This window comes from Marmota monax, unplaced genomic scaffold (assembly GCF_021218885.2).
Source record: "Marmota monax isolate L192 unplaced genomic scaffold, Marmota_monax_Labrador192_F-V1.1 WCK01_AAM20220418_F8-fsc00039, whole genome shotgun sequence".
Lineage (NCBI taxonomy): Eukaryota > Metazoa > Chordata > Mammalia > Rodentia > Sciuridae > Marmota > Marmota monax.
This window is the reverse complement of record NW_026693602.1, coordinates 2,889,658-2,912,758: the sequence shown is the minus strand read 5'-3', so window position 1 is coordinate 2,912,758 and position 23,101 is coordinate 2,889,658. Positions and strand designations below refer to the sequence as shown.

Sequence of the window (23,101 nt, the reverse complement as noted above, 5' to 3'; positions counted from 1 at the left end):
TGTGTGTGTGTACAACTATGCATACAACTTTGGAAGGTTTTTGGAAAATTAATATGCTTTGACTCCATAATAACATATCTCTCTCCTGCCACCTGCCTCTTCATGTCCCTCCTGTCCTATTCTACTCTACTGGAGTTCTTCTCACTACTTTGCTTCTTTTATTTATTCACCTTTACTACATATCTTTTTTTTTCAAATGATTATCTGGAGCATATAAATTTTAGAGTACCTGCAGCAATATCTTCTTTTCAATCATAAGATCATGAGCAAGAAGGGCCTAAAAGATCTTTATGTCCACTATCACTTAAATATGAATATATTTTTTAAAAGTATGCCCAGAAGTGAAACACTGGGTTGCAACACTGAAATACTTGTTGCATCCCAGTCATGGTAATGTGGATGATTTTTGACACTTCTTCTGAAAAAACAATTTCAATATTTTTATATAGCTTTGCAATAAAGGAGGAAAGTATCATAGAGTCTTGTAATTATGATGTCTTTGCTTTGATGGCATAGTCTTGGTTATAAATATGATTTATTTGCTAATCAATGTACTCCTATATCACATTAATTTGATCAGTAATATAACTTCCAAATATAACTTGCCCCTAAGGTAAAGTGTGACTTATTGTTCCACAATATGCATCATGACTGTTCCTTAATATTTTTTTTTTATAAAAAACAGAGCTCTCTTATCATGTGTCCTTTATTTCTCAGGTTTGAACAGTGAGACGCAAGCGATGTGCAAAGACTTACCCACTCTTCCTCGTCATAGTCTGAATGATGCGGTATGGAGTCCTGCCTTTTCATCCGTGGGGGTTGGTCCTCGGAACAGCTCTCCTCTGCTTTGCTCCTAGGAGAGGGTGGTTTCGTAAGGATTCCTCCTGGCCTTGCTGTATAGAGTGCTAAAAGCGCACTCCTCACCAGCTGATCCTTGAAAGCATGTACAAAAAGCTCTGTCTGGAAAGAAATTGACAAGGATTAGAAACACCATGGTAGGCAGCACAGTATAGAGCTATGGAAAGGTCAATTGCAGATTTGTTGGTACTTAAGTGGTGTGGATGGTAGACAAAGTACAGGCACCAAGGAGAGAAAATGATTCATACCAATCAATGGAAAATGGTTTGGTGTTGGGATGCTGCCAAGGCCTCGAGTCCTCCTGTTTTAAAGTTAATGCTGAGGTTTAAAAGGCACTATAAACACCATCTGTCTCCTCCGCCTCTTCTCTATTGGCTCTAAACCCTGTCTTTGGAGATGAATTTCACTGGGGATAATCATTTGAGCAACATCTACCTGCTGCACCTTTCAAGTCATTCCAAACACATCTTAAGAAGAAAGTGATCAGACTATGTACATTTACTATTCTAAGCAAGGTTAAAGGCTAAAGAGAGAAAGATGTATCTTAAAAATACTGAGTAACTTTTTTAAAATATCATGAACAAATCTCAGTAGTAGAGATGACATAACAGTCTTCCCTATGAAAACATTTGCCTTTTACTCCTAATTACCACCCCTTGAACTGTCTCCTCCAACAAATGGTTTCAGTAATGCTCAATGTTAACAAGGTTACTGTGAAACCTGGCATGGTAGAATTTACAAGCTGGTGGTAAACACCTAGTAAGTACACCCTCCCAACAGTAAAGAACTTTACAGCTGTACTTTGCAGTTTCCTGATGAAATGTTTTAAGAGCTTCACCTTGTAACACATGGAAGGATGCAGTAATTGATTCTCTGTATTATAGTACACTTAACATGCATGTGGCCTAACAATCTGTTGAAGGAGTACAGACATAAGTCAAGCATTGACCCACATTGTTAATGGAGTCATACTTTGTCATCTGTTAGAAAGGGGCCCTATAATGTGCAGCGTTATTTTGGATAATAATTGATATTCTCACCATTTAATGCAGAATCCTTATATATAATGCCGACTTCAATATTGCTGTAACTCAAGGTAATTATTTCTTGGTGCACTCTCAATATGCAGTCAATAGTGCCATGTCTAACTCCTGGTTGCTAAATGATCTCTAAATCTTCTTGTTGTGAATGTCAGCAATTAAACTCCATTAAATCTTGTGCAAAACAAGTGCCTAATAAGACTGTATTGTATCTTCATAGTTCCTTCTTTGCAATAGATCATAAAATTGTAAGCTGGAAGGGACCTTGAAGTTAACCTCTTTGTTAATCAGTTAAAAAACTAAGTGTGGTAATCTGTTTTACCACAAATTGCTTATGTTAGCACAAATGGAATAAGTTCCCAAGTTGCCTAAAAATTCAGTAGTTTTTCTTATTCCAGTCCCCTAATCACCTGCTCTATCTAACTGTTCCTGTCTTTCTTCCCTAACTCCAAATCCCTACATGTTTTGAATATCCATCATTTCTCAAATGTGCCTACAATGCTGACATAACCATTGCTATTTTTCTATTTTTAATTTTTTTTCTTTTAGTTGTAGATGGGCACAATGACTTTATTCATTTATTTTTTGTGTGTGGTGTTGAGGATCAAACCCAGCACCTCACACGTGTTCAGCAAGCCCTCTACCACTGAGCCACAACCCCAGCCCACCGTTGCTAAATTTTATTGGCTATTTAAAATACTCTGTTAGTATATTAGTTATATTGAATCTATTTTGAGAACGTAAGAAAACAAGAAATATGGAAAAATGAATATATGTTAATAATAGACTGAAAAATATTTTGAATAAGAAAACATAAAATAAAAGGTCCATTTATATTGGAAAGGAACAAGAAATGTCCAATGATGTTTGCAATTAAGTGTTCAAATGGGAGTGGAAGATATAAAAAAAGTTCTGATGGAAAAATATGGCTAGACAGTATTCAAACCAGTCAGTATATTTACAGGAAAATGGGGAATAACATGCTATTTACATAATTATTCACATATCCTGGATATATTCATCAATGTGAATTTAATAGTAAAAATTGTGAATTTACTCCCATTCAGCATTAACCAAACTATTTCTCTGTTGATAGTTTCGATAAATTCTTTTGATTTATTTTTAGAACAAAACAGCTTGCCTTCTTTGAATTCCTGCTACTACAGCTCCAGTCTCCACAGTATTCATATAATTACTATGTAGCAGAATATCTATTCATACCCAATGAGATCTTCTACAATACTAGTAATCCTTTCCTTCCCATGCATGCACAAGCAGAGATTCCACTTCATTTATCTAAATCTTATTTGAGTTGATTTAGATAATTCAGAAAATTCTTGCAATTATACAATCCAGAATTTTCTTTGGATAGTTGAATACAATGCATCACAATCTTAAAAACAACAATAGCTGTTTTTTTTTTTTTTACTTTGTGTCTATACTGACTAATATATTAGACTGCTTGGAAATTCTCTGAATCACCAGGGTACTATATGTAGATTATATTGTATTAGATTTTATTCAATAATCCATTGCAATATCTCTGTGACCTTGAAGAATCTTAATTTTGTAGATTAGCACTATTTATTAAAAGTAGACCAATGGACTTGGTATGTTTTATAGTCAACATAAATCAGTTTGAGGAGATTAATATAGTCATTGAAACCCAACACATCCATATATTGTTGTTCCTACAACTGGATGAAACTAGGGAAGTAAAGTCAATGGAAAGGTGTGGTCATGTCTGAGTAGTTGCCTGAGTGTTCTGAATCCCTTTTCCTCTTCTGATCCATATACAGACATGTTATCCATTATACCATTGGCCTGCACCAACATTATTCTTTTTTCTGGATCAGCTTGTACTGTATTAAATGCAAGAAGAAAAGATCTCTAAATATTATGATAAAAATTTATTTATCAGCTTATCAATACAGTAAAAATAATAAACTCAGAACCAAGGAATATCCAGTTTACCTGTTTGAAAATAAAGAAAAGATAATGCTATCTTCAAAATGAAATGTTTTTTTCAAACACATATTCCCATATAACTATTTTTTGAAGCAAAACACAAAATTACTACAAGTTTAAACTACTCAGAATTACTTCTCCTAGGGATTAGTGGAGAGAACTTCCTACTTTTCTGAGTATGAATGACAGAGGAAAAGTTAGAATATGTTCATTTAAGAATACCTTTTTACTAGAAATCTCAACATATTAAACTAAGTCCTGTTCTATTTAGAATTTCATTCTCTTTGGGAAAGAAAACATCAAGACAATGTCCAATTCCACCTGCAATACAGAATCAACTAATGACATTAGTAAGTGATTATGGCTTTCTTAATAATGTATGCAGCAGGAAAGAATCCTGTTTATTTTGTATTCGATGTGCTTTAATTATTTCATAGATATATATTGCTATATGCTGTCATTGGAATGAATATTTAACAGTCCAGGAGTTTACCTGACACTGGGTAGCTATGCATCATGCACTTGACCTAACATGAAGCGGGTCTGTAACATTCCCAGTCTGTATCAAATTATAGTGTCTATCTGTGAAGATCTCAATGGAGCTCACTGCTTGTGCTCCATCTTTTTTTCACAACTGAACTTCTTTAGTTTTATTTTTTGAATCATCATCCCCTATTCACTCAAAATGCTTTAATGTGGAATTCAGGGAGGAGGGAAGGAAGATGGCGGCGAGGGGAGTGCATTGCCCCCGTGTGCTGCTTCACTGTGTGGGAGTATGACAAGTCAGGACGGCTAAAGGATATCTTGTTAGGAATTTCCAGCAATAGTGGGGAGCGCCGGAACCTGGAGGAAGGATTTCCATCGCCTGAGGATCGGCTACGGGGACTCAAACGCGAGAGGTTTGTCGCACGGAGGGTAACTGCTTATTCAGCAAATCGCCCCGCGGCTAGAGTCTGCAAGGCGCGCTGGGATAGAGACGCAGGGTTACAGCGCTGCAGTTTCTGCCAGACGCGCAAGCACCGCACTCAGGGCTGAATTCTGGGTTCGAGACGGGGAAGGAAGCGGTCCATCTCGGTTCTCCACACCGGTCAGACCACAGAGGAGGCCAGCAGCCACCATGTTGGTAAACTGACGTCACCACACCTGTTTTTGACTGACCGCAGCTCATTCAGCCATAGAACAGGTAATTTCAGGCTGCAATTCGCCTGCGGCTTGCAGACAGATTGCTAGGGTTCAGCGCCTGGGGGCTTCTTAAAATCTGATCTTATCGGAGTGAACACGGAGCGCGGGGCGGCCGAGTCCCGGCTCCCGGAACCGTCCCGGAACCGCCCTGGCTCCGGGCTGCGGAGCCTGCGGAGGCTGCTTCTTGGACCCTGCTAATATCAGAGCATACACCAAGCACTAAGCGGCCGAATTCCAGCTCCCGGAACTGAGCCCGCGGGGACTGCTTCTTGGAGCTTACACTTATAGGAGCTTACACCGAGCACAGAGCGGCCGAGTTCCGGCTCCCGGAACCGTCCCGGAACCGCCCTGGCTCAGGGCTGCGGAGCCCGCGGAGGCTGCTTCTTGGACCCTGCTACTATCAGAGCATACACCAAACACTAAGCGGCCGAATTCCGGCTCCCGGAACTGAGCCCGCGGGGGCTGCTTCTTGGAGCCTACACTTATAGGAGCTTACACCGAGCACGGAGCGGCCGAGTTCCGGCTCCCGGAACTTCCCTGGACCGGGGCTAGGAGCCCGCGGAAACTGCGTCTCGGTCCGGGTCCTGCTGAGGGCAGGTCAGGACTCACCCATTGCTTGGGTTGCCTGGCAAGGGGAACGAAATGCTGCCATTCGCATAGGATACCAACATGGCAGAGATCTGATGTCAGCAGAAAGCGGTGGAGGAGAGATCTTCATCAATACCAGCGGTGACATAAGCAGTTGGTCTCCTGGTAAGGGGGGTGAGGCTCAGTCACCCGAGTCTCCTCAATTTGTCCTCGAGCCAGAGGGAAGGAGCCGGGCCGCCGCCAGCCCCCGGAGCAGGCCCAGCGGCTCGCCAACGTGGTGACCGCGTGACTCCAATTGGAGAGGGGGCGGAGCGGAGCCGCCACCCACACCCGCCAGGTGGGCAGACCCACGACCCAGTAGTACATGGGCGTGGTAGGAGGGGCAGGGCAGAGCCGCCCTTTGCGCTTGCAAGGTAAACAGACCTGTGACAGCCTGGCGGGACAGGCCCAGTGGCCTGCCAGTGTGGTACACACGTCACCCCAACTCGAGTAGGGGCAGAGCAGATCCTTATCCCACGCCCGGATCAGGCCCTGCCGGTGTGGTGGTCACGTGACCCCAATTGGAGTGGGGGGTGGAGCGGAACCGCCACCCGTGCCCGCAGGGTGAGCAGACCAGTGATCAACCTGCAGATCAGGCCCAGGGGTCCGCAGGCGTGGTAGGAGGGGCAGGGCAGATCCGCCGCCCGCGCCTTCAAGGTAGGCAGACCTACAACAGACCGGCGGATCAGGCCCAGGAGCCTGCCGGCGGGGTACAAACACCACCCTAATTGGAGTAGTGACAGAGCAGAGTCGCCTCCCTTGCCAGGAACAGACCCAGCATCCTGCAGGCGGGGTAGTCACGACACCCCAATTGGAGTAGAGGCAAAGCAGAGCCTCCACTCGTGCCCGAAAGGTGGGCAGATCTGCGACCGACCAGCAGGACAGGCCCAGTGGCCTGCTGGTACGACAGACACGTCACCCCAATTGGAGTAGGGGCAGAACAGAGCCGCCACCAGCTCCCAGAACAGGCCCAGTGACATGCCGGCGTGGTAGCCACGACACCCCAATTGGAATAAGGAGAGAGCAGAGCCGCCGCCCGCACCTGCAGGAAAGATACGCAAGCAGTATGAAAAGACAAGGAAAGAAAGGACCACAAGCAATGCAGGTCAACGCAACTTTAGAAGAGGTAACAGCTGCAGCAGATGGAATGTCAGATAAAGAATTCAGGATATACATGCTTCAGATGATCTGGAGTATCAAGGAAGACATTAAACAGCAAAATCAGACAATGAAAGATCACTTCGACAACGAATTACGCAAACAAATCCAGGAAGCAAAGGATCAACTATACAGGGAGATAGAGGTTATAAAAAACAAGCAATCAGAAATCCTAGAAATGCAGGAAGCAATAAACCAACTTAAAAACTCAATGGAGAATACTACCAACAGAGTAGAACACTTAGAAGATAGAACATCAGACAATGAAGACAAAGTATTTCAACTGGAAAAGAACATAGACAGCTCAGCAAGACTGTTAAGAAACCATGAGCAGAACATCCAAGAAATATGGGATAACATTAAGAGACCAAACTTAAGAGTCATTGGGATACAGGAAGGTACAGAGCTCCAAACCAAAGGAATGAGCAGTCTATTCAAAGAAATAATACAAGAAAACTTCCCAGACTTGAAGAATGAGACAGAATCCCAAATCCTAGAAGCCTACAGGACGCCGAATGTGCAAAATCATAAGAGATCCACACCTAGACACATTATAATGAAGATGCCCAACATACAGAATAAGGAGAGAATTTTAAAAGCTACAAGAGAAAGGAAGCAGATTACATTTAGGGGCAAGCCAATCAGGATAACAGCTGATCTTTCAACACAGACTCTGAAAGCTAGAAGATCCTGGAATAACATATTTCAAACACTGAAAGATAATGGGTTCCAACCAAGAATTGTGTATCCAGCGAAATTAAGCTTCAGGATGGAGAATGAAATTAAAACCTTCCACGATAAACAAAAGTTTAAAGAATTCGCAGCTAGAAAACCATCTCTTCAAAACATCCTAGCCAAAGTATTACAGGAAGAGGAAATGGAAAATAACAATGAAAACCAACAGTGGGAGGTAGGACAGTAAAGGGGGGGGGGAATCAATCAAAGAGGAAAACAAACAATGTTTAGTAACAGAAATAAACAAATATGGCTGGAAGAACAACCCATATCTCAATAATAACCCTAAATGTTAATGGCTTAAACTCACCAATTAAGAGACACAGGCTAGTAGAATGGATCACAAAACAAGACCCAACAATATGCTGCCTACAGGAGACGCATTTGATAGGAAAAGACATACATAGGCTGAAGGTGAAAGGTTGGGAAAAATCATATCACTCATATGGACTTCGGAAACAAGCAGGCGTGTCCATACTCATATCAAATAAAATAGATTTCAAGCCAAAGTTAATCAAAAGAGATAAAGAGGGACACTACATACTGCTTAAGGGAACCATACACCAACAAGACATAACAATCATAAATATTTATGCCCCAAACAATGGTGCAGCTATGTTCGTCAAACAAACTCTTCTCAAGTTCAAGAGTCTAATAGACCACCACACCATAATCATGGGAGACTTCAACACACCTCTCTCGCCACTGGACAGATCTTCCAAACAAAAGTTGAATAAGGAAACTATAGAACTCAATAACACTATTAATAACCTAGACCTAATTGACATATATAGAGTATACCACCCAACATCAAGCAGTTACACTTTTTTCTCAGCAGCACATGGATCCTTCTCAAAAATAGATCATATATTATGTCACAGGGCAACTCTTAGACAATATAAAGGAGTAGAGATATTACCATGCATCTTATCTGATCATAATGGAATGAAACTGAAAATCAACGATAAAAGAAGGAAGGAAAAAGCATACATCAATTGGAGAATGAACAATAGGTTACTGAATGATCAATGGGTTATAGAAGACATCAAGGAGGAAATTAAAAAATTCTTAGAGATAAATGAAAACACAGACACAACATATCGGAATCTATGGGACACATTGAAAGCAGTTCTAAGAGGAAAATTCATTGCTTGGAGTTCATTCCTTAAAAAAAGAAAAAACCAACAAATAAATGATCTCATACTTCATCTCAAAATCCTTGAAAAAGAAGAGCAAAACAACAGCAAAAGAAGTAGAAGGCAAGAAATAATTAAAATCAGAGCTGAAATTAATGAAATCGAAACAAAAGAAACAATTGAAAAAATTGACAAAACTAAAAGTTGGTTCTTTGAAAAAATAAACAAAATCGACAGACCCTTAGCGATGCTAGTGAAGAGAAGAAGAGAGAGAACTCAAATTACTAGCATACGGGATGAAAAAGGCAATATCACAACAGACACTTCAGAAATACAGAAGATAATCAAAAACTATTTTAAATCCTTATACTCCAATAAATTAGAAGATAGTGAAGGCATAGATAAATTTCTTAAGTCATATGATCTGCCCAGATTGAGTCAGGAGGATATAGAAAACCTAAACAGACCAATATCAATTGAGGAGATAGAAGAAACCATCAAAAGACTACCAACTAAGAAAAGCCCAGGTCCCGATGGGTATACAGCAGAATTTTACAAAACCTTTAAAGAAGAACTAATACCAATACTTTTCAAGCTACTTCAGGAAATAGAAAAGGAGGGAGAACTTCCAAATTCATTCTATGAGGCCAACATCACCCTGATACCTAAACCAGACAAAGACACTTCAAAGAAAGAAAACTACAGACCAATATCTCTAATGAACCTAGATGCAAAAATCCTCAATAAAATTCTGGCGAATCGGATACAAAAACATATAAAAAAAATTGTACACCATGATCAAGTAGGATTCATCCCTGGGATGCAAGGCTGGTTCAATATACGGAAATCAATAAATGTTATTCACCACATCAATAGACTTAAAAATAAGAACCATATGATCATCTCGATAGATGCGGAAAAAGCATTTGACAAAGTACAGCATCCCTTTATGTTCAAAACTCTAGAAAAACTAGGGATAACAGGAACATACCTCAATATTGTAAAAGCAATCTATGCTAAGCCTCAGGCTAGCATTATTCTGAATGGAGAAAAACTGAAGGCATTCCCTCTAAAATCTGGAACAAGACAGGGATGCCCTCTCTCTCCACTTCTCTTCAACATAGTTCTCGAAACACTGGCCAGAGCAATTAGACAGACGAAAGAAATTAAAGGCATAAAAATAGGAAAAGAAGAAATTAAATTATCACTATTTGCAGATGATATGATTCTATATCTAGCAGACCCAAAAGGCTCTACAAAGAAACTATTAGAGCTAATAAATGAATTCAGCAAAGTGGCAGGATTTAAAATCAACACGCATAAATCAAAGGCATTCCTGTATATCAGCGACAAATCCTCTGAAATGGAAATGAGGACAACCACTCCATTCAAAATAACTTCAAAAAAAATAAAATACTTGGGAATCAACCTAACAAAAGAGGTGAAAGACTTATACAATGAAAACTACAGAACCCTAAAGAGAGAAATAGAAGAAGATCTTAGAAGATGGAAAAATATACCCTGTTCATGGATAGGCAGAACTAACATCATCAAAATGGCGATATTACCAAAAGTTCTCTATAGGTTTAATGCAATGCCAATCAAAATCCCAATGGCATTTCTTGTAGAAATAGAGAAAGCAATCATGAAATTCATATGGAAAAATAAAAGACCCAGAATAGCAAAAACAATGCTAAGCAAGAAGTGTGAATCAGGCGGTATAGCGATACCAGACTTCAAACTATACTACAGAGCAATAGTAACAAAAACAGCATGGTACTGGTACCAAAACAGGCGTGTGGACCAATGGTACAGAATAGAGGACACAGAAACCAATCCACAAAACTACAACTATCTTATATTTGATAAAGGGGCTAAAAGCATGCAATGGAGGAAGGATAGCATCTTCAACAAATGGTGCTGGGAAAACTGGAAATCCATATGCAACAAAATGAAACTGAATCCCTTTCTCTCGCCATGCACAAAAGTGAATTCAAAATGGATCAAGGAACTTGATATCAAATCAGAGACGCGCCGTCTGATAGAAGAAAAAGTTGGCTACGATCTACAGTCGGTGGGGTCGGGCTCCAAATTCCTCAATAGGACACCCATAGCACAAAAGTTAATAACTAGAATCAACAAATGGGACTTACTCAAACTAAGAAGTTTTTTCTCAGCAAAAGAAACAATAAGAGAGGTAAATAGGGAGCCTACATCCTGGGAACAAATCTTTACTCCTCACACTTCAGATAGAGCCCTAATATCCAGAGTATACAAAGAACTCAAAAAATTAGACAATAAGAGAACAAACAACCCAATCAACAAATGGGCCAAGGACCTGAACAGACACTTCACAGAGGAGGACATACAGTCAATCAACAAGTACATGAAAAAATGCTCAACATCTCTAGCTGTCAGAGAAATGCAAATCAAAACCACCCTAAGATACCATCTCACTCCAGTAAGATTGGCAGCCATTAGGAAGTCAAACAACAACAAGTGCTGGCGAGGATGTGGGGAAAAGGGTACACTTGTACATTGCTGGTGGGACTGCAGATTGGTGCAGCCAATTTGGAAAGCAGTATGGAGATTTCTTGGAAAGCTGGGAATGGAGCCACCATTTGACCCAGCTATTCCCCTTCTTGGTCTATTCCCTAAAGACCTAAAAAGAGCATGCTACAGGGACACTGCTACATCGATGTTCATAGCAGCACAGTTCACAATAGCAAGACTGTGGAACCAACCTAGATGCCCTTCAATAGACGAATGGATAAAAAAAATGTGGCATTTATACACAATGGAGTATTACTCCGCATTAAAAAATGACAAAATCATAGAATTTACAGGGAAATGGATGGCATTAGAGCAGATTATGCTAAGTGAAGCTAGCCAATCCCTAAAAAACAAATGCCAAATGTCTTCTTTGATATAAGGAAAGTAACTAAGAACAGAGTAGGGACGAAGAACAGGAGAAGAAGATTAACATTTAACAGGGATGAGAGGTGGGAGGGAAAGGGAGAGAGAAGGTAAATTGCACGGTAATGGAAGGAGACCCTCAGGGTTATACAGTGGAGGGGGTAGAGAGAGAGGAGGGGAGGGGAGGGGAGAGGTGGGGAGGGGGGAGGGTGGATGATGGGAAAGGCAGCGGAGCACAACAGACACTAGTATGGCAATTTGTAAATCAATGGATGTGTAACTGATGTGAATCTGCAATCTGTGTATGGGGTGAAGGTGGGAGTTCATAACCCACTAGAATCAAAGTGTGGAATATGATATGTCAAGAAATTTGTAATGTTTTGAACAACCCACAATAAAAAATTAAAAAAAAAAATGCTTTAATGTGAACCCCAAGAGCCTAAATCACTCTCTTAAAACTTATTTTCTTCCACTGGTGATGTAATCCATTCCTTCAAAGTTTCCACTATTATCTTTCTGCCAAAATGTCTAAAATCCATTTCTACCCACCTCCGCAACTATATCTATCAGCTATTTCCACTTAAAGTCCTTTGAGTTTAGGAGTCCCAGTCTGATCTCAAGTGGTTTTTTGTTTGTTTGTTTTTTAAAACTCTTCTTAGATTTTCTATCTGAGTGGTATCATTACTATTCACCAACTGGGAATCGAAACCTCTGGCACATCCTCAGTGATATAAATATTCTAAATTTGTCTCTAATTTCTTCTAGTTAAATATTTTCAAGAATGTCAAAGACTAACTCTGGCATAAAGATGATAGTGGAATCTTTTAGATTATATATTAAGGTCTATGATCTATTTTGAGTTAAATTTTATGTATATGTATGAGGTAAATGGTAAATATAAAGGCCGTTTCCTTTTTTTTTTTTTTTTTGCATCTGGATGCCCAGACATTCCTGTATAGTATGCTGAAAAGACATCTTTTCCTGAATAAAATTAATTTGTGCTTTGTTTCCAAAGTTATTTGAACACAAGTATCAGTTCTGGGTTCTAGGTTCTCTACCCCATTCTGGGTTCTCTACCCCATTCCATTAATCTACAAGTCTGTGCTACACTGATATTTCACAACCCACAATATACACTAGTATTTTTTACTTGAAAGTAAATGTACTTAAGGAAATTAAAAGGTTGAAGTTTTTGAAATACCTGTTTCTGTTCACATATTTACTGTCTTTCTCTCTATTCTTTGTGTAGATCCAAATCTCTCTGGTATCATTTTTTTTCTCCTTAATGACTTTTTTTTGCTAGCTATTGTATTGTAATGCACATCTGCTATAAAATATTCCATACTTTTACCTTTGACAGATATCCTCTCAGGGAATGGAACTGTAAGTTATCATATATTTTTGGTCAGTACTTAGAAGATGTTACTCCATATTTGCCTGGTTTTCATAGTGTCTAATGAGAAGTTGGCCATCATTCTCTGCATATGCCCCTTTTGGCTTGCCCCTATCCCACATACAATTTTATGTTATCTCTGTTTCTCAGTAATTTGGTTATGATATCCTGAGTTTCTTTTTCTGTATTTATTCTCCTTGGAGTATCTTGAGTTCCTTGAGTGCCTAGTTTTACTGTTACATTAAATTATGAAAAATTTTGGCCATCATTATTGCAAATAATTTTATGCTCCTTCTTTTTCTTGGACTCAAATGTCAGGCTACTTGACATTAATTTGTAAGTCATTTATGTTCTGGTCATGTTTTTCAGTGGTTTTGCTCTACGTTTCATTTCAATTGTTTTTAAGGCTATATTTACAAATTTGCTAATCTTGTACTGTGACCAGTTTACTCCTAATTCACCAAGAAAAGATTTTTATCTCAGATTTTGAGATCTTTGTGATTCTTTTTTATTTTTATTACTTACTTATTCTTTATTTTGTGGTACTAAGATTGGACCTTGGGGTGCTCTATCACTGTGCCACATCCCAGACTTTTATTTTTTATTTTTAGGGAGAGGATCTTTCTGAGTTACCCAAACTGGCCTTAAACTTGTGATTCTCCTGCCTCAATCTCCCAAGTACCTGGGATTAACAGTATGCACCATCACATCCAGTTGATTCTTTTAAAAATATTGTATCATTCTCCTCATTCTGTTCAGTTGTTTCTCCAATTTCCAAAATAGACGGAGAATATATAAAATTCCTATTTTAGAGTCCTTATCTGCTAATGTAATCATCTCTGTTGTTTCTGGGTCTGTTTATATTCCATGTGTAGAGCTGCAGGTAAAATTTCCCTGCTTCATCACATGTTTAGTATTTGTTTAATAAGTAGCAGGTATTTTGATCATACATTCTTGGTTTCTAGATTTTATTATACTTATTTAAAGAATAATGTTTTAAGTTAAGTTACTTAAAATCAGTGGGATTATTTCAATCTTTATTTTAAAGCCTTATTAGGATGCATTAGGAACAATCTTTAGTACTACTTTATCCCTACTACTAGGGCCATATTCTTGTGATGATGCTATTCGATTCCCTGAACATCTCGTTTGCTCTGCTGGCAGAAAGATAAATTATTCTTAGCCCTGTGCGACAACTAGGAACTGTTTTAGTGGTTTCTGTTTAGTATTTCCTTTTTGAATATGGGTAGTTTATTCTCCGTGAAACTTGAACAAGAACTAAAGATTTAAAGGCACTCATTTACAGGACTACAAGTCTCTATCTATATGAAGATTCCTCTTTTCTTGGTGCTCTGCTCTGTTATTTCTAGCTATCTTGGACTTCCCAAATTCTAATCTCTATTTACTTAATTTGAGAACATACTGTTTATGTTCCTTCTCCTAAGTGCTATAGCCTGGAAAATGCCTTTGAATGTAAGCTCAGCAATTTAGGATCACATAGTTTGTTAACTTTCTGTGTTTCCTATTTTCAAGTGGCTAAAAACAATTTTGTCCAGTCTTATCACACTTTAAGGTAGGAGGATCCATTTGTCTCTATCATGGACAGAAGTTCTGCTTCATGAATTTTATATACAAGTTTCATTCTTAACATTATCTTATTTTCTCATCTTTTTTCCGATTCTGAAGTTTTCTAATAAACACATATTTTGTTAATTGTATAATACTATTTCATAAATTAAATATTTACTACATGGAAGGATTTATGAGAAGCAGAAGCATAAATTCTGATTCTGAAATTTAATCTTCACTTAAACTAGTTATTCTCAAGTTCCCTTTAGACCGCTAGTATGTATAGTTTATAACCATAGATAATAAACCAAAAATCTTTACTCATTAAATTCTATATTAAAGTTTGGTGCTGAGTTAGACTTAGGAAGGGTTGAAGTGAATAAACAATATGAAATTCCTATTCTGTATATAAATAATCAACATAATTAAAATTCTCCTCTATATTAAGTGTGTCTTCAATTTCTTACCATTGCTCTTATAGAAACAGAACAATTCTTAAGAAAATCTTGATTTGAGCTCTAGAATGAAATGTTTTTCATTTTTCTTTCAATACACACACAGTGTTTTAGCAGAGTATGCTGAAAATGAAAGAATACTAATTATGAGAATTTCTTAAATATACTCTAATATAGACTCTAATATTTGCATTTTTAACCATTTAACAATTGTAACACTGGGACACACTACCATTCTTAAAGTCTTGGGTTATAAAAGTTAAGGACCATGTGTATGTAGTATTTATCATATAGCACTGAGTACAATACCATACACAATTAAGTGCTCACTGATGCTTTTTAGTAAGCAGGACAATAATGACTTTCTAAACAAGGTCTATAACTCTCTATAGAAAGGGGAAAGCAGTAGGCATTTGAAATTTAATGTCACATATATTTCTAAACCATAAGAAACAACATATATTACCTACATTCATTTTTCAATTCTTTTCAGCCTGAATTTATTTACATTTTTCCTTGGATATATTTTCATGAAATAGCACAAATTTAATCTGAGCAAAAGAAAAATGAGTTTTTGTCCCATTCTAATAGTAAACTTTAATATTTCATGTTAAAATTTTGCCTTATCCTTTGTCTTTTCATTTGTAATTATTCAGAGAAAGCTTGCTAAGTGTTAGAAACTTATAAAATTATTTAATATTTGCAAGAACTAACATGCAACAAATCCAATTCTCCATCAGGAGGTATGGTAGTACATGAGAACATGAAACTGTTACAGAAAATACTTATTATTGTGAAATCACACTTATGTTCTTTACCACAAAAGTACAAGTGTCCATCATAAACTCCTGGGATATTCAAAGACAGGACAATAGTTCTGCTCACAGAATCTGAAGTCAGAAAACCAACTCCTATAACTGTAAGCACATTATTTAATGGTTCTCTGCCTTAGTTTTCTTAACAGAGTAAAATGAGAATACAAAACTAATTAAAACACATAAAAAAATTAAAAAATAAATAAAAGCATGATTCATAAAAAAGAAAAAAAAGATTAAGAGGAAACCGTGTAGAAAACAGTAGTATCTTCTTCGTGGAATTGTGAAAAGTGAATACCTTGCAGCAGAGTTAAGCCTCAGCTAAGACCCTGCTACCTGTCATAGTCATTGTCATTACCACCACAACTCTTACCATGAATTTCTTATGAAGAAGGGTCCAGAGTCTTTTTTTTTTTTAAATTCTCCCAGTGCCCCTGGTGTCAGACACAGTGCCTGGTTTACAGTATGAATTCAGGAAATACTTTTAATTTTTGTAAATTGTGTTTCCTTTTTTCTACTAATGAATGTTCATAAGGACGGAATTTTGTTTGTAACCTTAGACCTACACTTTGGTTCTCTAATTCATAGCAGCTGAGATACTATGAATTACTTTAGGATCTAAAAGTATTGTCTACTCTGAGATTTCCTGAATATGTTAGCAAGTTCCCCTGTTACCTCTTTTTTTTTCTTTTCTCTTTTTTTGGCAGGGGAGGGTACAGGGATTAAACTCAGGGACCACTGAGCCACAACCCCAACCTTATTTTGTATTTTATTTAGAGACAGGGTCTCACTGAGTTGCTTAGCACCTAGCCATGGTTGAGGCTAGTTCTGAAGTCACAATCCTCCTATCTCAGCCTCCAAGCCACTGGGATTACAGACATGTGCCACCGTGCCCAGCCACCTGACAACAAAAAACCCACAATAACTGTGTAAGATGATGGATGTGCTAATTTCCTTCATCCTGGTAACCTTTTTACTATCTGTATGTGTGCATATCTTAAATACAAATAGTAAAATTTACTTTTAAAATATCTTATACAAATAGTAAAATTTACTTTTTAACACTGGGGACTATGAATGAAGAAAAAAATGTATTCTCTAATCCAGTTTTTAAAATCTCCCAAAGTTATTAGAAAAATGAAACTTTAAACACTTACATTACACTAATATTAAATTACATTTAAACTTGGGATGTCACTAAAACTATTTCCTTTTCATAATAAACTCATGGATCACACTTTATTATAAGTCAGGAACTACTCTTCTTCATAAAATATGTAAAATTGTTAATTTAGATCATTCTCTGAAATTCCAGGCATGAATTCTTAAAAGAATGCATGGCTTGCAAACTTAACTTAAAAAAGATCCTCCTAGTTTCAAAGGCTGAGATATTTATTAGTAGGCAAAGCTTATCTACCCTGTAGAAAGCATAGGGAGAAAAGTTGGAGCAGTGCTGGATTAAAGGAGCAGAAAGTCCCCCCACCCCCGAAATCACTGCAGCAAGTTGTAAATGATGTATGAGATGACAAGTCCCTGCCCAATGCACAGGAAGAATATAAATAATGCTCTGTAATCATTACAGTGATGTGCTATTTGCTAAAATTTTCTGCTTAGGTGAGCCTGGAAAAACCTCACCTCATCTACAAATCCAAAAGAGAAATGAACCAAAATGAAATTATATTATTTTATTTTACCGTACGCATCAATCCTTTACTTTTTTTCTTTTTTTTTCCCTTGGCCCTAAAGACATATTTGTTGACTACTAGAATACGTATTTGTTGCTAAGGAGTTTGTCTGATAAAAAGACTTTTGAATATTTTAAATAAGGAAAACTCAGAACATATATATTATATAAAGGACATAGTCCTGGGTTTGAATCCCTGGTTTTGTTCAGTTCCTGGATTCTATGCTAGTTTTATGGTTTCTAATAGTTTTTAACTTCTTGGAGTCAAAAAATGAAGATAAAATGCATCCCACAATTGTGAAGATTAAACAAGATAGCATAAGTCTACTGTAGCCCCTTGCTTTGACATGAAGTATGTTCTTCTAAAATTTGGTCATTATTTTTTTCCTTTTCATGATGGACACACGTATTATGGCATGGAAAGAATGCTACAGTTCAATCTTAGGTTTGAGATTCTGAGTTTTGTCTTTTTAATTTATTAAGCAAGTCACTTAACCTTTCTTCACAGATGCCAGCTAATTTTTAATAAAAATGGGTATTAGTTTTTTCCTATGAGAAAATGTATGAAAATTTAAAATGCTACACAAGTGCAAGGTGTGACTATTCTTAAACATCCAAATATCTGAGTAAAATTATAGATATACATAATATCCAGGTTTCTAAGAATCTGTTCTTTGGAAAGAAGTAAAAGAAGTATACTTTTAACTTACTCTAGAATTATAATGTTAAGAGTTTCTGTTGGTCAGTTTCATTATAAGTGTCTCAAGATAAATTATAAGATGTCAGAATGCAGAGGTGATGGATGAGCATATTGGTATTAGACTCCATGACATCTGGTTTTACATTTAAAGTCAGCCCATAATTTGTCTTTTTCCGCCTTGGCTTTATGTCACACAGCTGCCCTCATTAGCTATGAAAGTTGATATGGAGTGTCTGTCCCATGCCACACCACCCTTCCTTTCTGCACATACAGGAGCAAATACCCAGCCTTAGTTTCTTATGTATGTCTCAAACAATAACTAATGCTTACAGAAATCTTTAGAATCTGCTCCCAGTAGGTAATATTGGAGAGAGCAAACCGAAGCAGAGGAATTACCCCCATGCCAAGAGTGTGAACCCACATCAAAGTTCTGCTTTCAAAGGAAATGACATTCTTACTCAAATGCATGGCTTTGCATGCATAAACGTCAAGTGATCAACAGAAGAAAATACTTTTCAAAATCTCATTTAATTCACCTAATAAGACCATAAGCCAAAGAAAATGAAAGATGCCAAGGAAAAGAGACAGTGTCCACCAACCAATAACAGGATTCATTTCTTACCAGGAAAAACAACAACAACAACAAAATAAAATAAAATAAAAAAATAATGCTTGGTAAGATTTGAAAAGAGAACAAGGCCAATTCATTCTGATCCTGTGACGACATTTTGAAGCTCACTTTTAACCCAGTCTCTTACACTTCCAGATGCTATGAAAGGCAATGTACACAGAACGCAAGACTAATGGGACTGGGGGGGATTTCATTTTCCCTCTATAGTGAAGATTTGGATCTTACTTTTTCTGAAAGCATCTTTAACGAATTCTTCAAGCTGTCTGGAGAACGCTGGCTTGCAGAATTAAGCAGCAGGTCGGCATGGGTTGCTATCAGAGGTTGTAGTTGATTGATGTTGCTGAGAACTTCTTTTGCTTTGGCTGTGTTTTCAGGTGAATAGTAAATAAACTGGTATCCAGTACTGCAACAGCAAAGATAATGGCACATTATACCAAAAGCAGAAAGGATTTAATACCAGGTGGCTGATGATTAACAGAACTCCAAGTGGCATTACCCCCTATCAAACAGATCAGAATTATTCCAAGGGACTTGTATGATATCCTAACAGTTTTCTGTTTGTTTTTTAATTGATGCATTATAATTATACCTGAGTGGGATCTGTTGTTACATATTCATACGTGCACATAACAGACTCGGTCAATTTCATTTCTCAGTATTCACTTCTTTCCTTCCTCTTCTCCTTGCCATTGGCCCCCTTTATTACTCCTAGAAATTTTTAAGTAGGTGACAAATGCATTTTTTTAAGACTAGGTTAAATACATCCACTTCTTGTTCAACCACCAGTAAGATTCCATATGATTATATATGTCAAGTATTAGTAATCAAAAATTATTATTACTATTAATTACTAATGGACTTGAGTCCAGAGAGAAAAGCATGAGACTTTACATTCAGGCCATTGTCAAACTAAATCCTGGTCTGCCACTTATTAAGGTGGCAATCTTGGGCAGCCTTCAGCTTCCTCATCAGGAGGGTGGGAATAGTTGTCCAAACAATTCTATGAGATGGATGAGATTAGAGATCACTCAGGTGAGATACCTAAAACAGTGTTTGGTATTACAGCAAGCATTCAAAAACCACTTCCTCTACTTTCCCCATGGCCCTGGAGGAAGGAAATAAGTATTAAAATTCAGAATAGGGAGAAAAGAAATTAATGCCAGGTGGGCATATGGCTAATTTTATTGAATAGGAAAAGAATTTTATAGCTTAAAAATTTCATTCCATTACTTTATCACCACTCTTTTTTGTTCCTTATGGTTTCCCATCTGACCTTTAAAGAAATTTAATATGGATTATTAACTGAAGGATTATTGAAATTCATAATCATCATCTAGGACCTGACGGAGAATGTCATGGGAGTTAGGGATTCATAAAGCAAAGACATCTTTGGTCAGTTTCAGCAGGAAAGACAAAGGGGGTATTCCATCAGAGAAATGAATAAAGCAGCAAAACCCAGCGCAGGAGGGAGGAGGAGCAAGTCATGGCTGATACAAACCTGCCCTATGTGGTTGTTCAACCACATCTCCAACCCTTTTTATTTTTTATTTTGAGACAGGGTCTCACTAAGTTCCATAGGGCCTCACTAAGTTGCTGAGGCTGACTTTGAACTTGGGATCCTCCTGCTTTAGCCTCCCTTGCTACTAGGATTACAGGCATGCACCTCTGTACTGGGCTATCTCCAAATATCAAATATACCTGATACTTAAAGTGCTTTTGCACCACAATTTGAAATCCATGTTGAGTATTTGCTAGCTATTTCCCCTACAGTTACCAAGCAAATTACTCAAATTCCCATAATTCCATTTCTCATCTGTAACAATTTAGAAATCAATAAGAAAAATTAACACCTAAGTATTCTCTTCTCTAATAATTTTTTTCGGGGGGGGGGGGATAACAATCTTTAGGGGATATTATTCTTTTAGCAAAAATATAATAAAATTCCTCATATTTGATTTATTATTCATGTATCTGTTAAGAGTGATGAAAAGAAATGTCCTTGAATGCTTCAGCTATTCAGAAGTTCCAACAAGGAGTCAATGAGGATGACAGGCTTATGAAGGCAAAGAAATGCACGGCTAGACTGAGGATGCTCTTAAGGACTGGCTTTCATTTTCTACTTGGAGATTTTAAATGTCAGCTGTTAAAATACACCTTAAGGAGTTATTATATATTTTAATGCTAATTAAGCACTTAAGAAGAGGAGAAGGGAAACAGTAGAGCCCTTGTATGACTTGTATGTATTCCTGGTTCATCCTATGGTGGGAACTGGGGCCTGTAGAACAAAAATTGTGAACTATTCCTTGAGACAGGCTCGAAAAGTCAACCCACCAAGGTCCTTCCTAAATTCCAGTGCTATTTTGGTGACAATTATCTAAAGATATTGATGTCTTACCAGGGTGAGGCAGAAGTTGGACCCCATGCAGCTCTGACCTCAGGAAGCAGGAGGGACTACAGACCCAGTGCAGTTTGCTGGCCTGCTCTTCTGCCACTAGAGTTTTCTTCCTGGTGTGTGTTCTGGTGGGCACTCAGAGGCCACCCACTGTTTAGTTCTTGAAAACCTGCCCTGCTCCAAGCCATGAAGTCTCCATCTTCCTCTTTCCTTGACTCCTCCTTCTGCATTGTACCGTTTCTGTCCTCTATACCCTCAATCCTGTTCATTATTTTTTTCCTCTAGTGTCTACTGTCTTCCTTCTTTTCTCTCCGGGTGGTTTGCTACTACTTTATTTGTGAATATTATGGACTTTCATTATATTTTCTGCATTAGCTCTTACTCTGCAAACTCCCTTAGATTCTCCTCTCCATGTGAATTTATAACATATATTTCTAAGATTTTATTCTCACATTTTCTTTTCTCATAATCTAGATCACCAATGCTCAAAGTTTAGCAGGAATAAAATCTACTGGGGAATGAGGACAGGGCTTGAGTGTTTATTTTAAAATGCAGATTCCTTGGCCCACTGAGATACAGTAGGTTGCAACATTTGTCATAAGGCCTCAGGATATTTTGATGCAAAAAGACAACTGAGCAAATTTAGAGACATCTGCAGCCATTGTTTTGATTCATGGCCCTGGATCATGCCATGCAATGACTCTGATAAAAGTCCTTTATTAAGCTCCTCTAATTTTCTTGAAATTTGTCACAGAGCTACACGGATACTCCATCCTTCTCTTCTGCACATCTTGCTTTGGTTCCTTTCTCCTTGCCAGGGTTCCTCTCCTGACATTTTCCATGGCTCTTTCATCTTTTCCCTCCCAATGGACTCCCTGCCTAACGTCTTTTAATGATGAGCATCTTACCCAGTGAGTCTGAAAGATTCATTTTCCCCAATAAAAGCTAATGTTGGTGTTCAGGATGAAATAGTATGGTATGGACAGAAATATCACCACCCACAAAATAATTTTAAGTATACATAAATTCATGTACATATTTAGTGCCTTACTCTTTAAACATGTCATATATTTTAACAGTTAAATGGAAAGTTACGAGTATAATTTAATTATCTAGATAAAAAGAATATAACTAAACTCTATTTTACAGTGGTATGAAAGTTACACTGAATCCAAACACTTGAATCAACTATCAATCAGATAAAAACCAGAAGGAGGATAAAATATTTCTTCAGACAAAATACATTATACACGATATAGCAAATCATACATAATGAAAATTGAAACAGGTTTAATATCATTTTTCTATTGATTAAACAGTGAATTAAAGTATTAATTTAAAATTTATATATGTACCTAAACACGTTAATATATTTAGCATCACTGTAAGTAGAACACATACACATACACATACTCCTGTGTATGTAAGCTGTAACTACGCATATCGTTTTTTGGAGATGTAAAGAAAGATAAAGCACACAGTGAATTCACATTCATATTCATAAACTCTAATTGCTAGACAAAGTACAATTCAAACAAGAACTTCTATAGTTTGAATTGTGTCATCAATCTCCTCCAACCCTTTTTGCTAGTCTTTCTTAATCCCCTTCTCCAGGGTCAGCATGTACCAGGACTCTCAGTCCTCAGAACTTTTGCCTTGTTGATCTACATGTCTCTCCTAAGTAAGATCATTTAATCTTGTGGTTTAAATGCATCAATTGTGCCCATAATTCCAAATGCACATCTCAAGCCTGGACATTTTTCCTTGATTCCAATTAAAATAAGAACTCTCCCTTCACAGCTGGAACTTAAAGAGTTCCACACTGCTCCCAATCAGCTCCTA

General features: G+C 37.6%; 1 protein-coding gene across 6 annotated transcripts in view; it reads right to left on the bottom strand.

Annotated features, from left to right (window-relative positions):
• Window positions 1-23,101, bottom strand: part of Inpp4b (inositol polyphosphate-4-phosphatase type II B) — a 799,925-nt gene that overhangs the window by 123,901 nt on the left and 652,923 nt on the right. For all 6 annotated transcript variants that reach the window (XM_046459556.2, XM_046459553.2, XM_046459554.2 and 3 more), the window contains 2 exons: window positions 19,093-19,270; window positions 757-960 (listed from right to left, as the gene is read on the bottom strand). In XM_046459556.2, coding sequence (XP_046315512.1) covers window positions 757-960; window positions 19,093-19,270 — 382 coding nt within the window. The remainder of the gene's footprint in view (window positions 1-756; window positions 961-19,092; window positions 19,271-23,101) is intronic.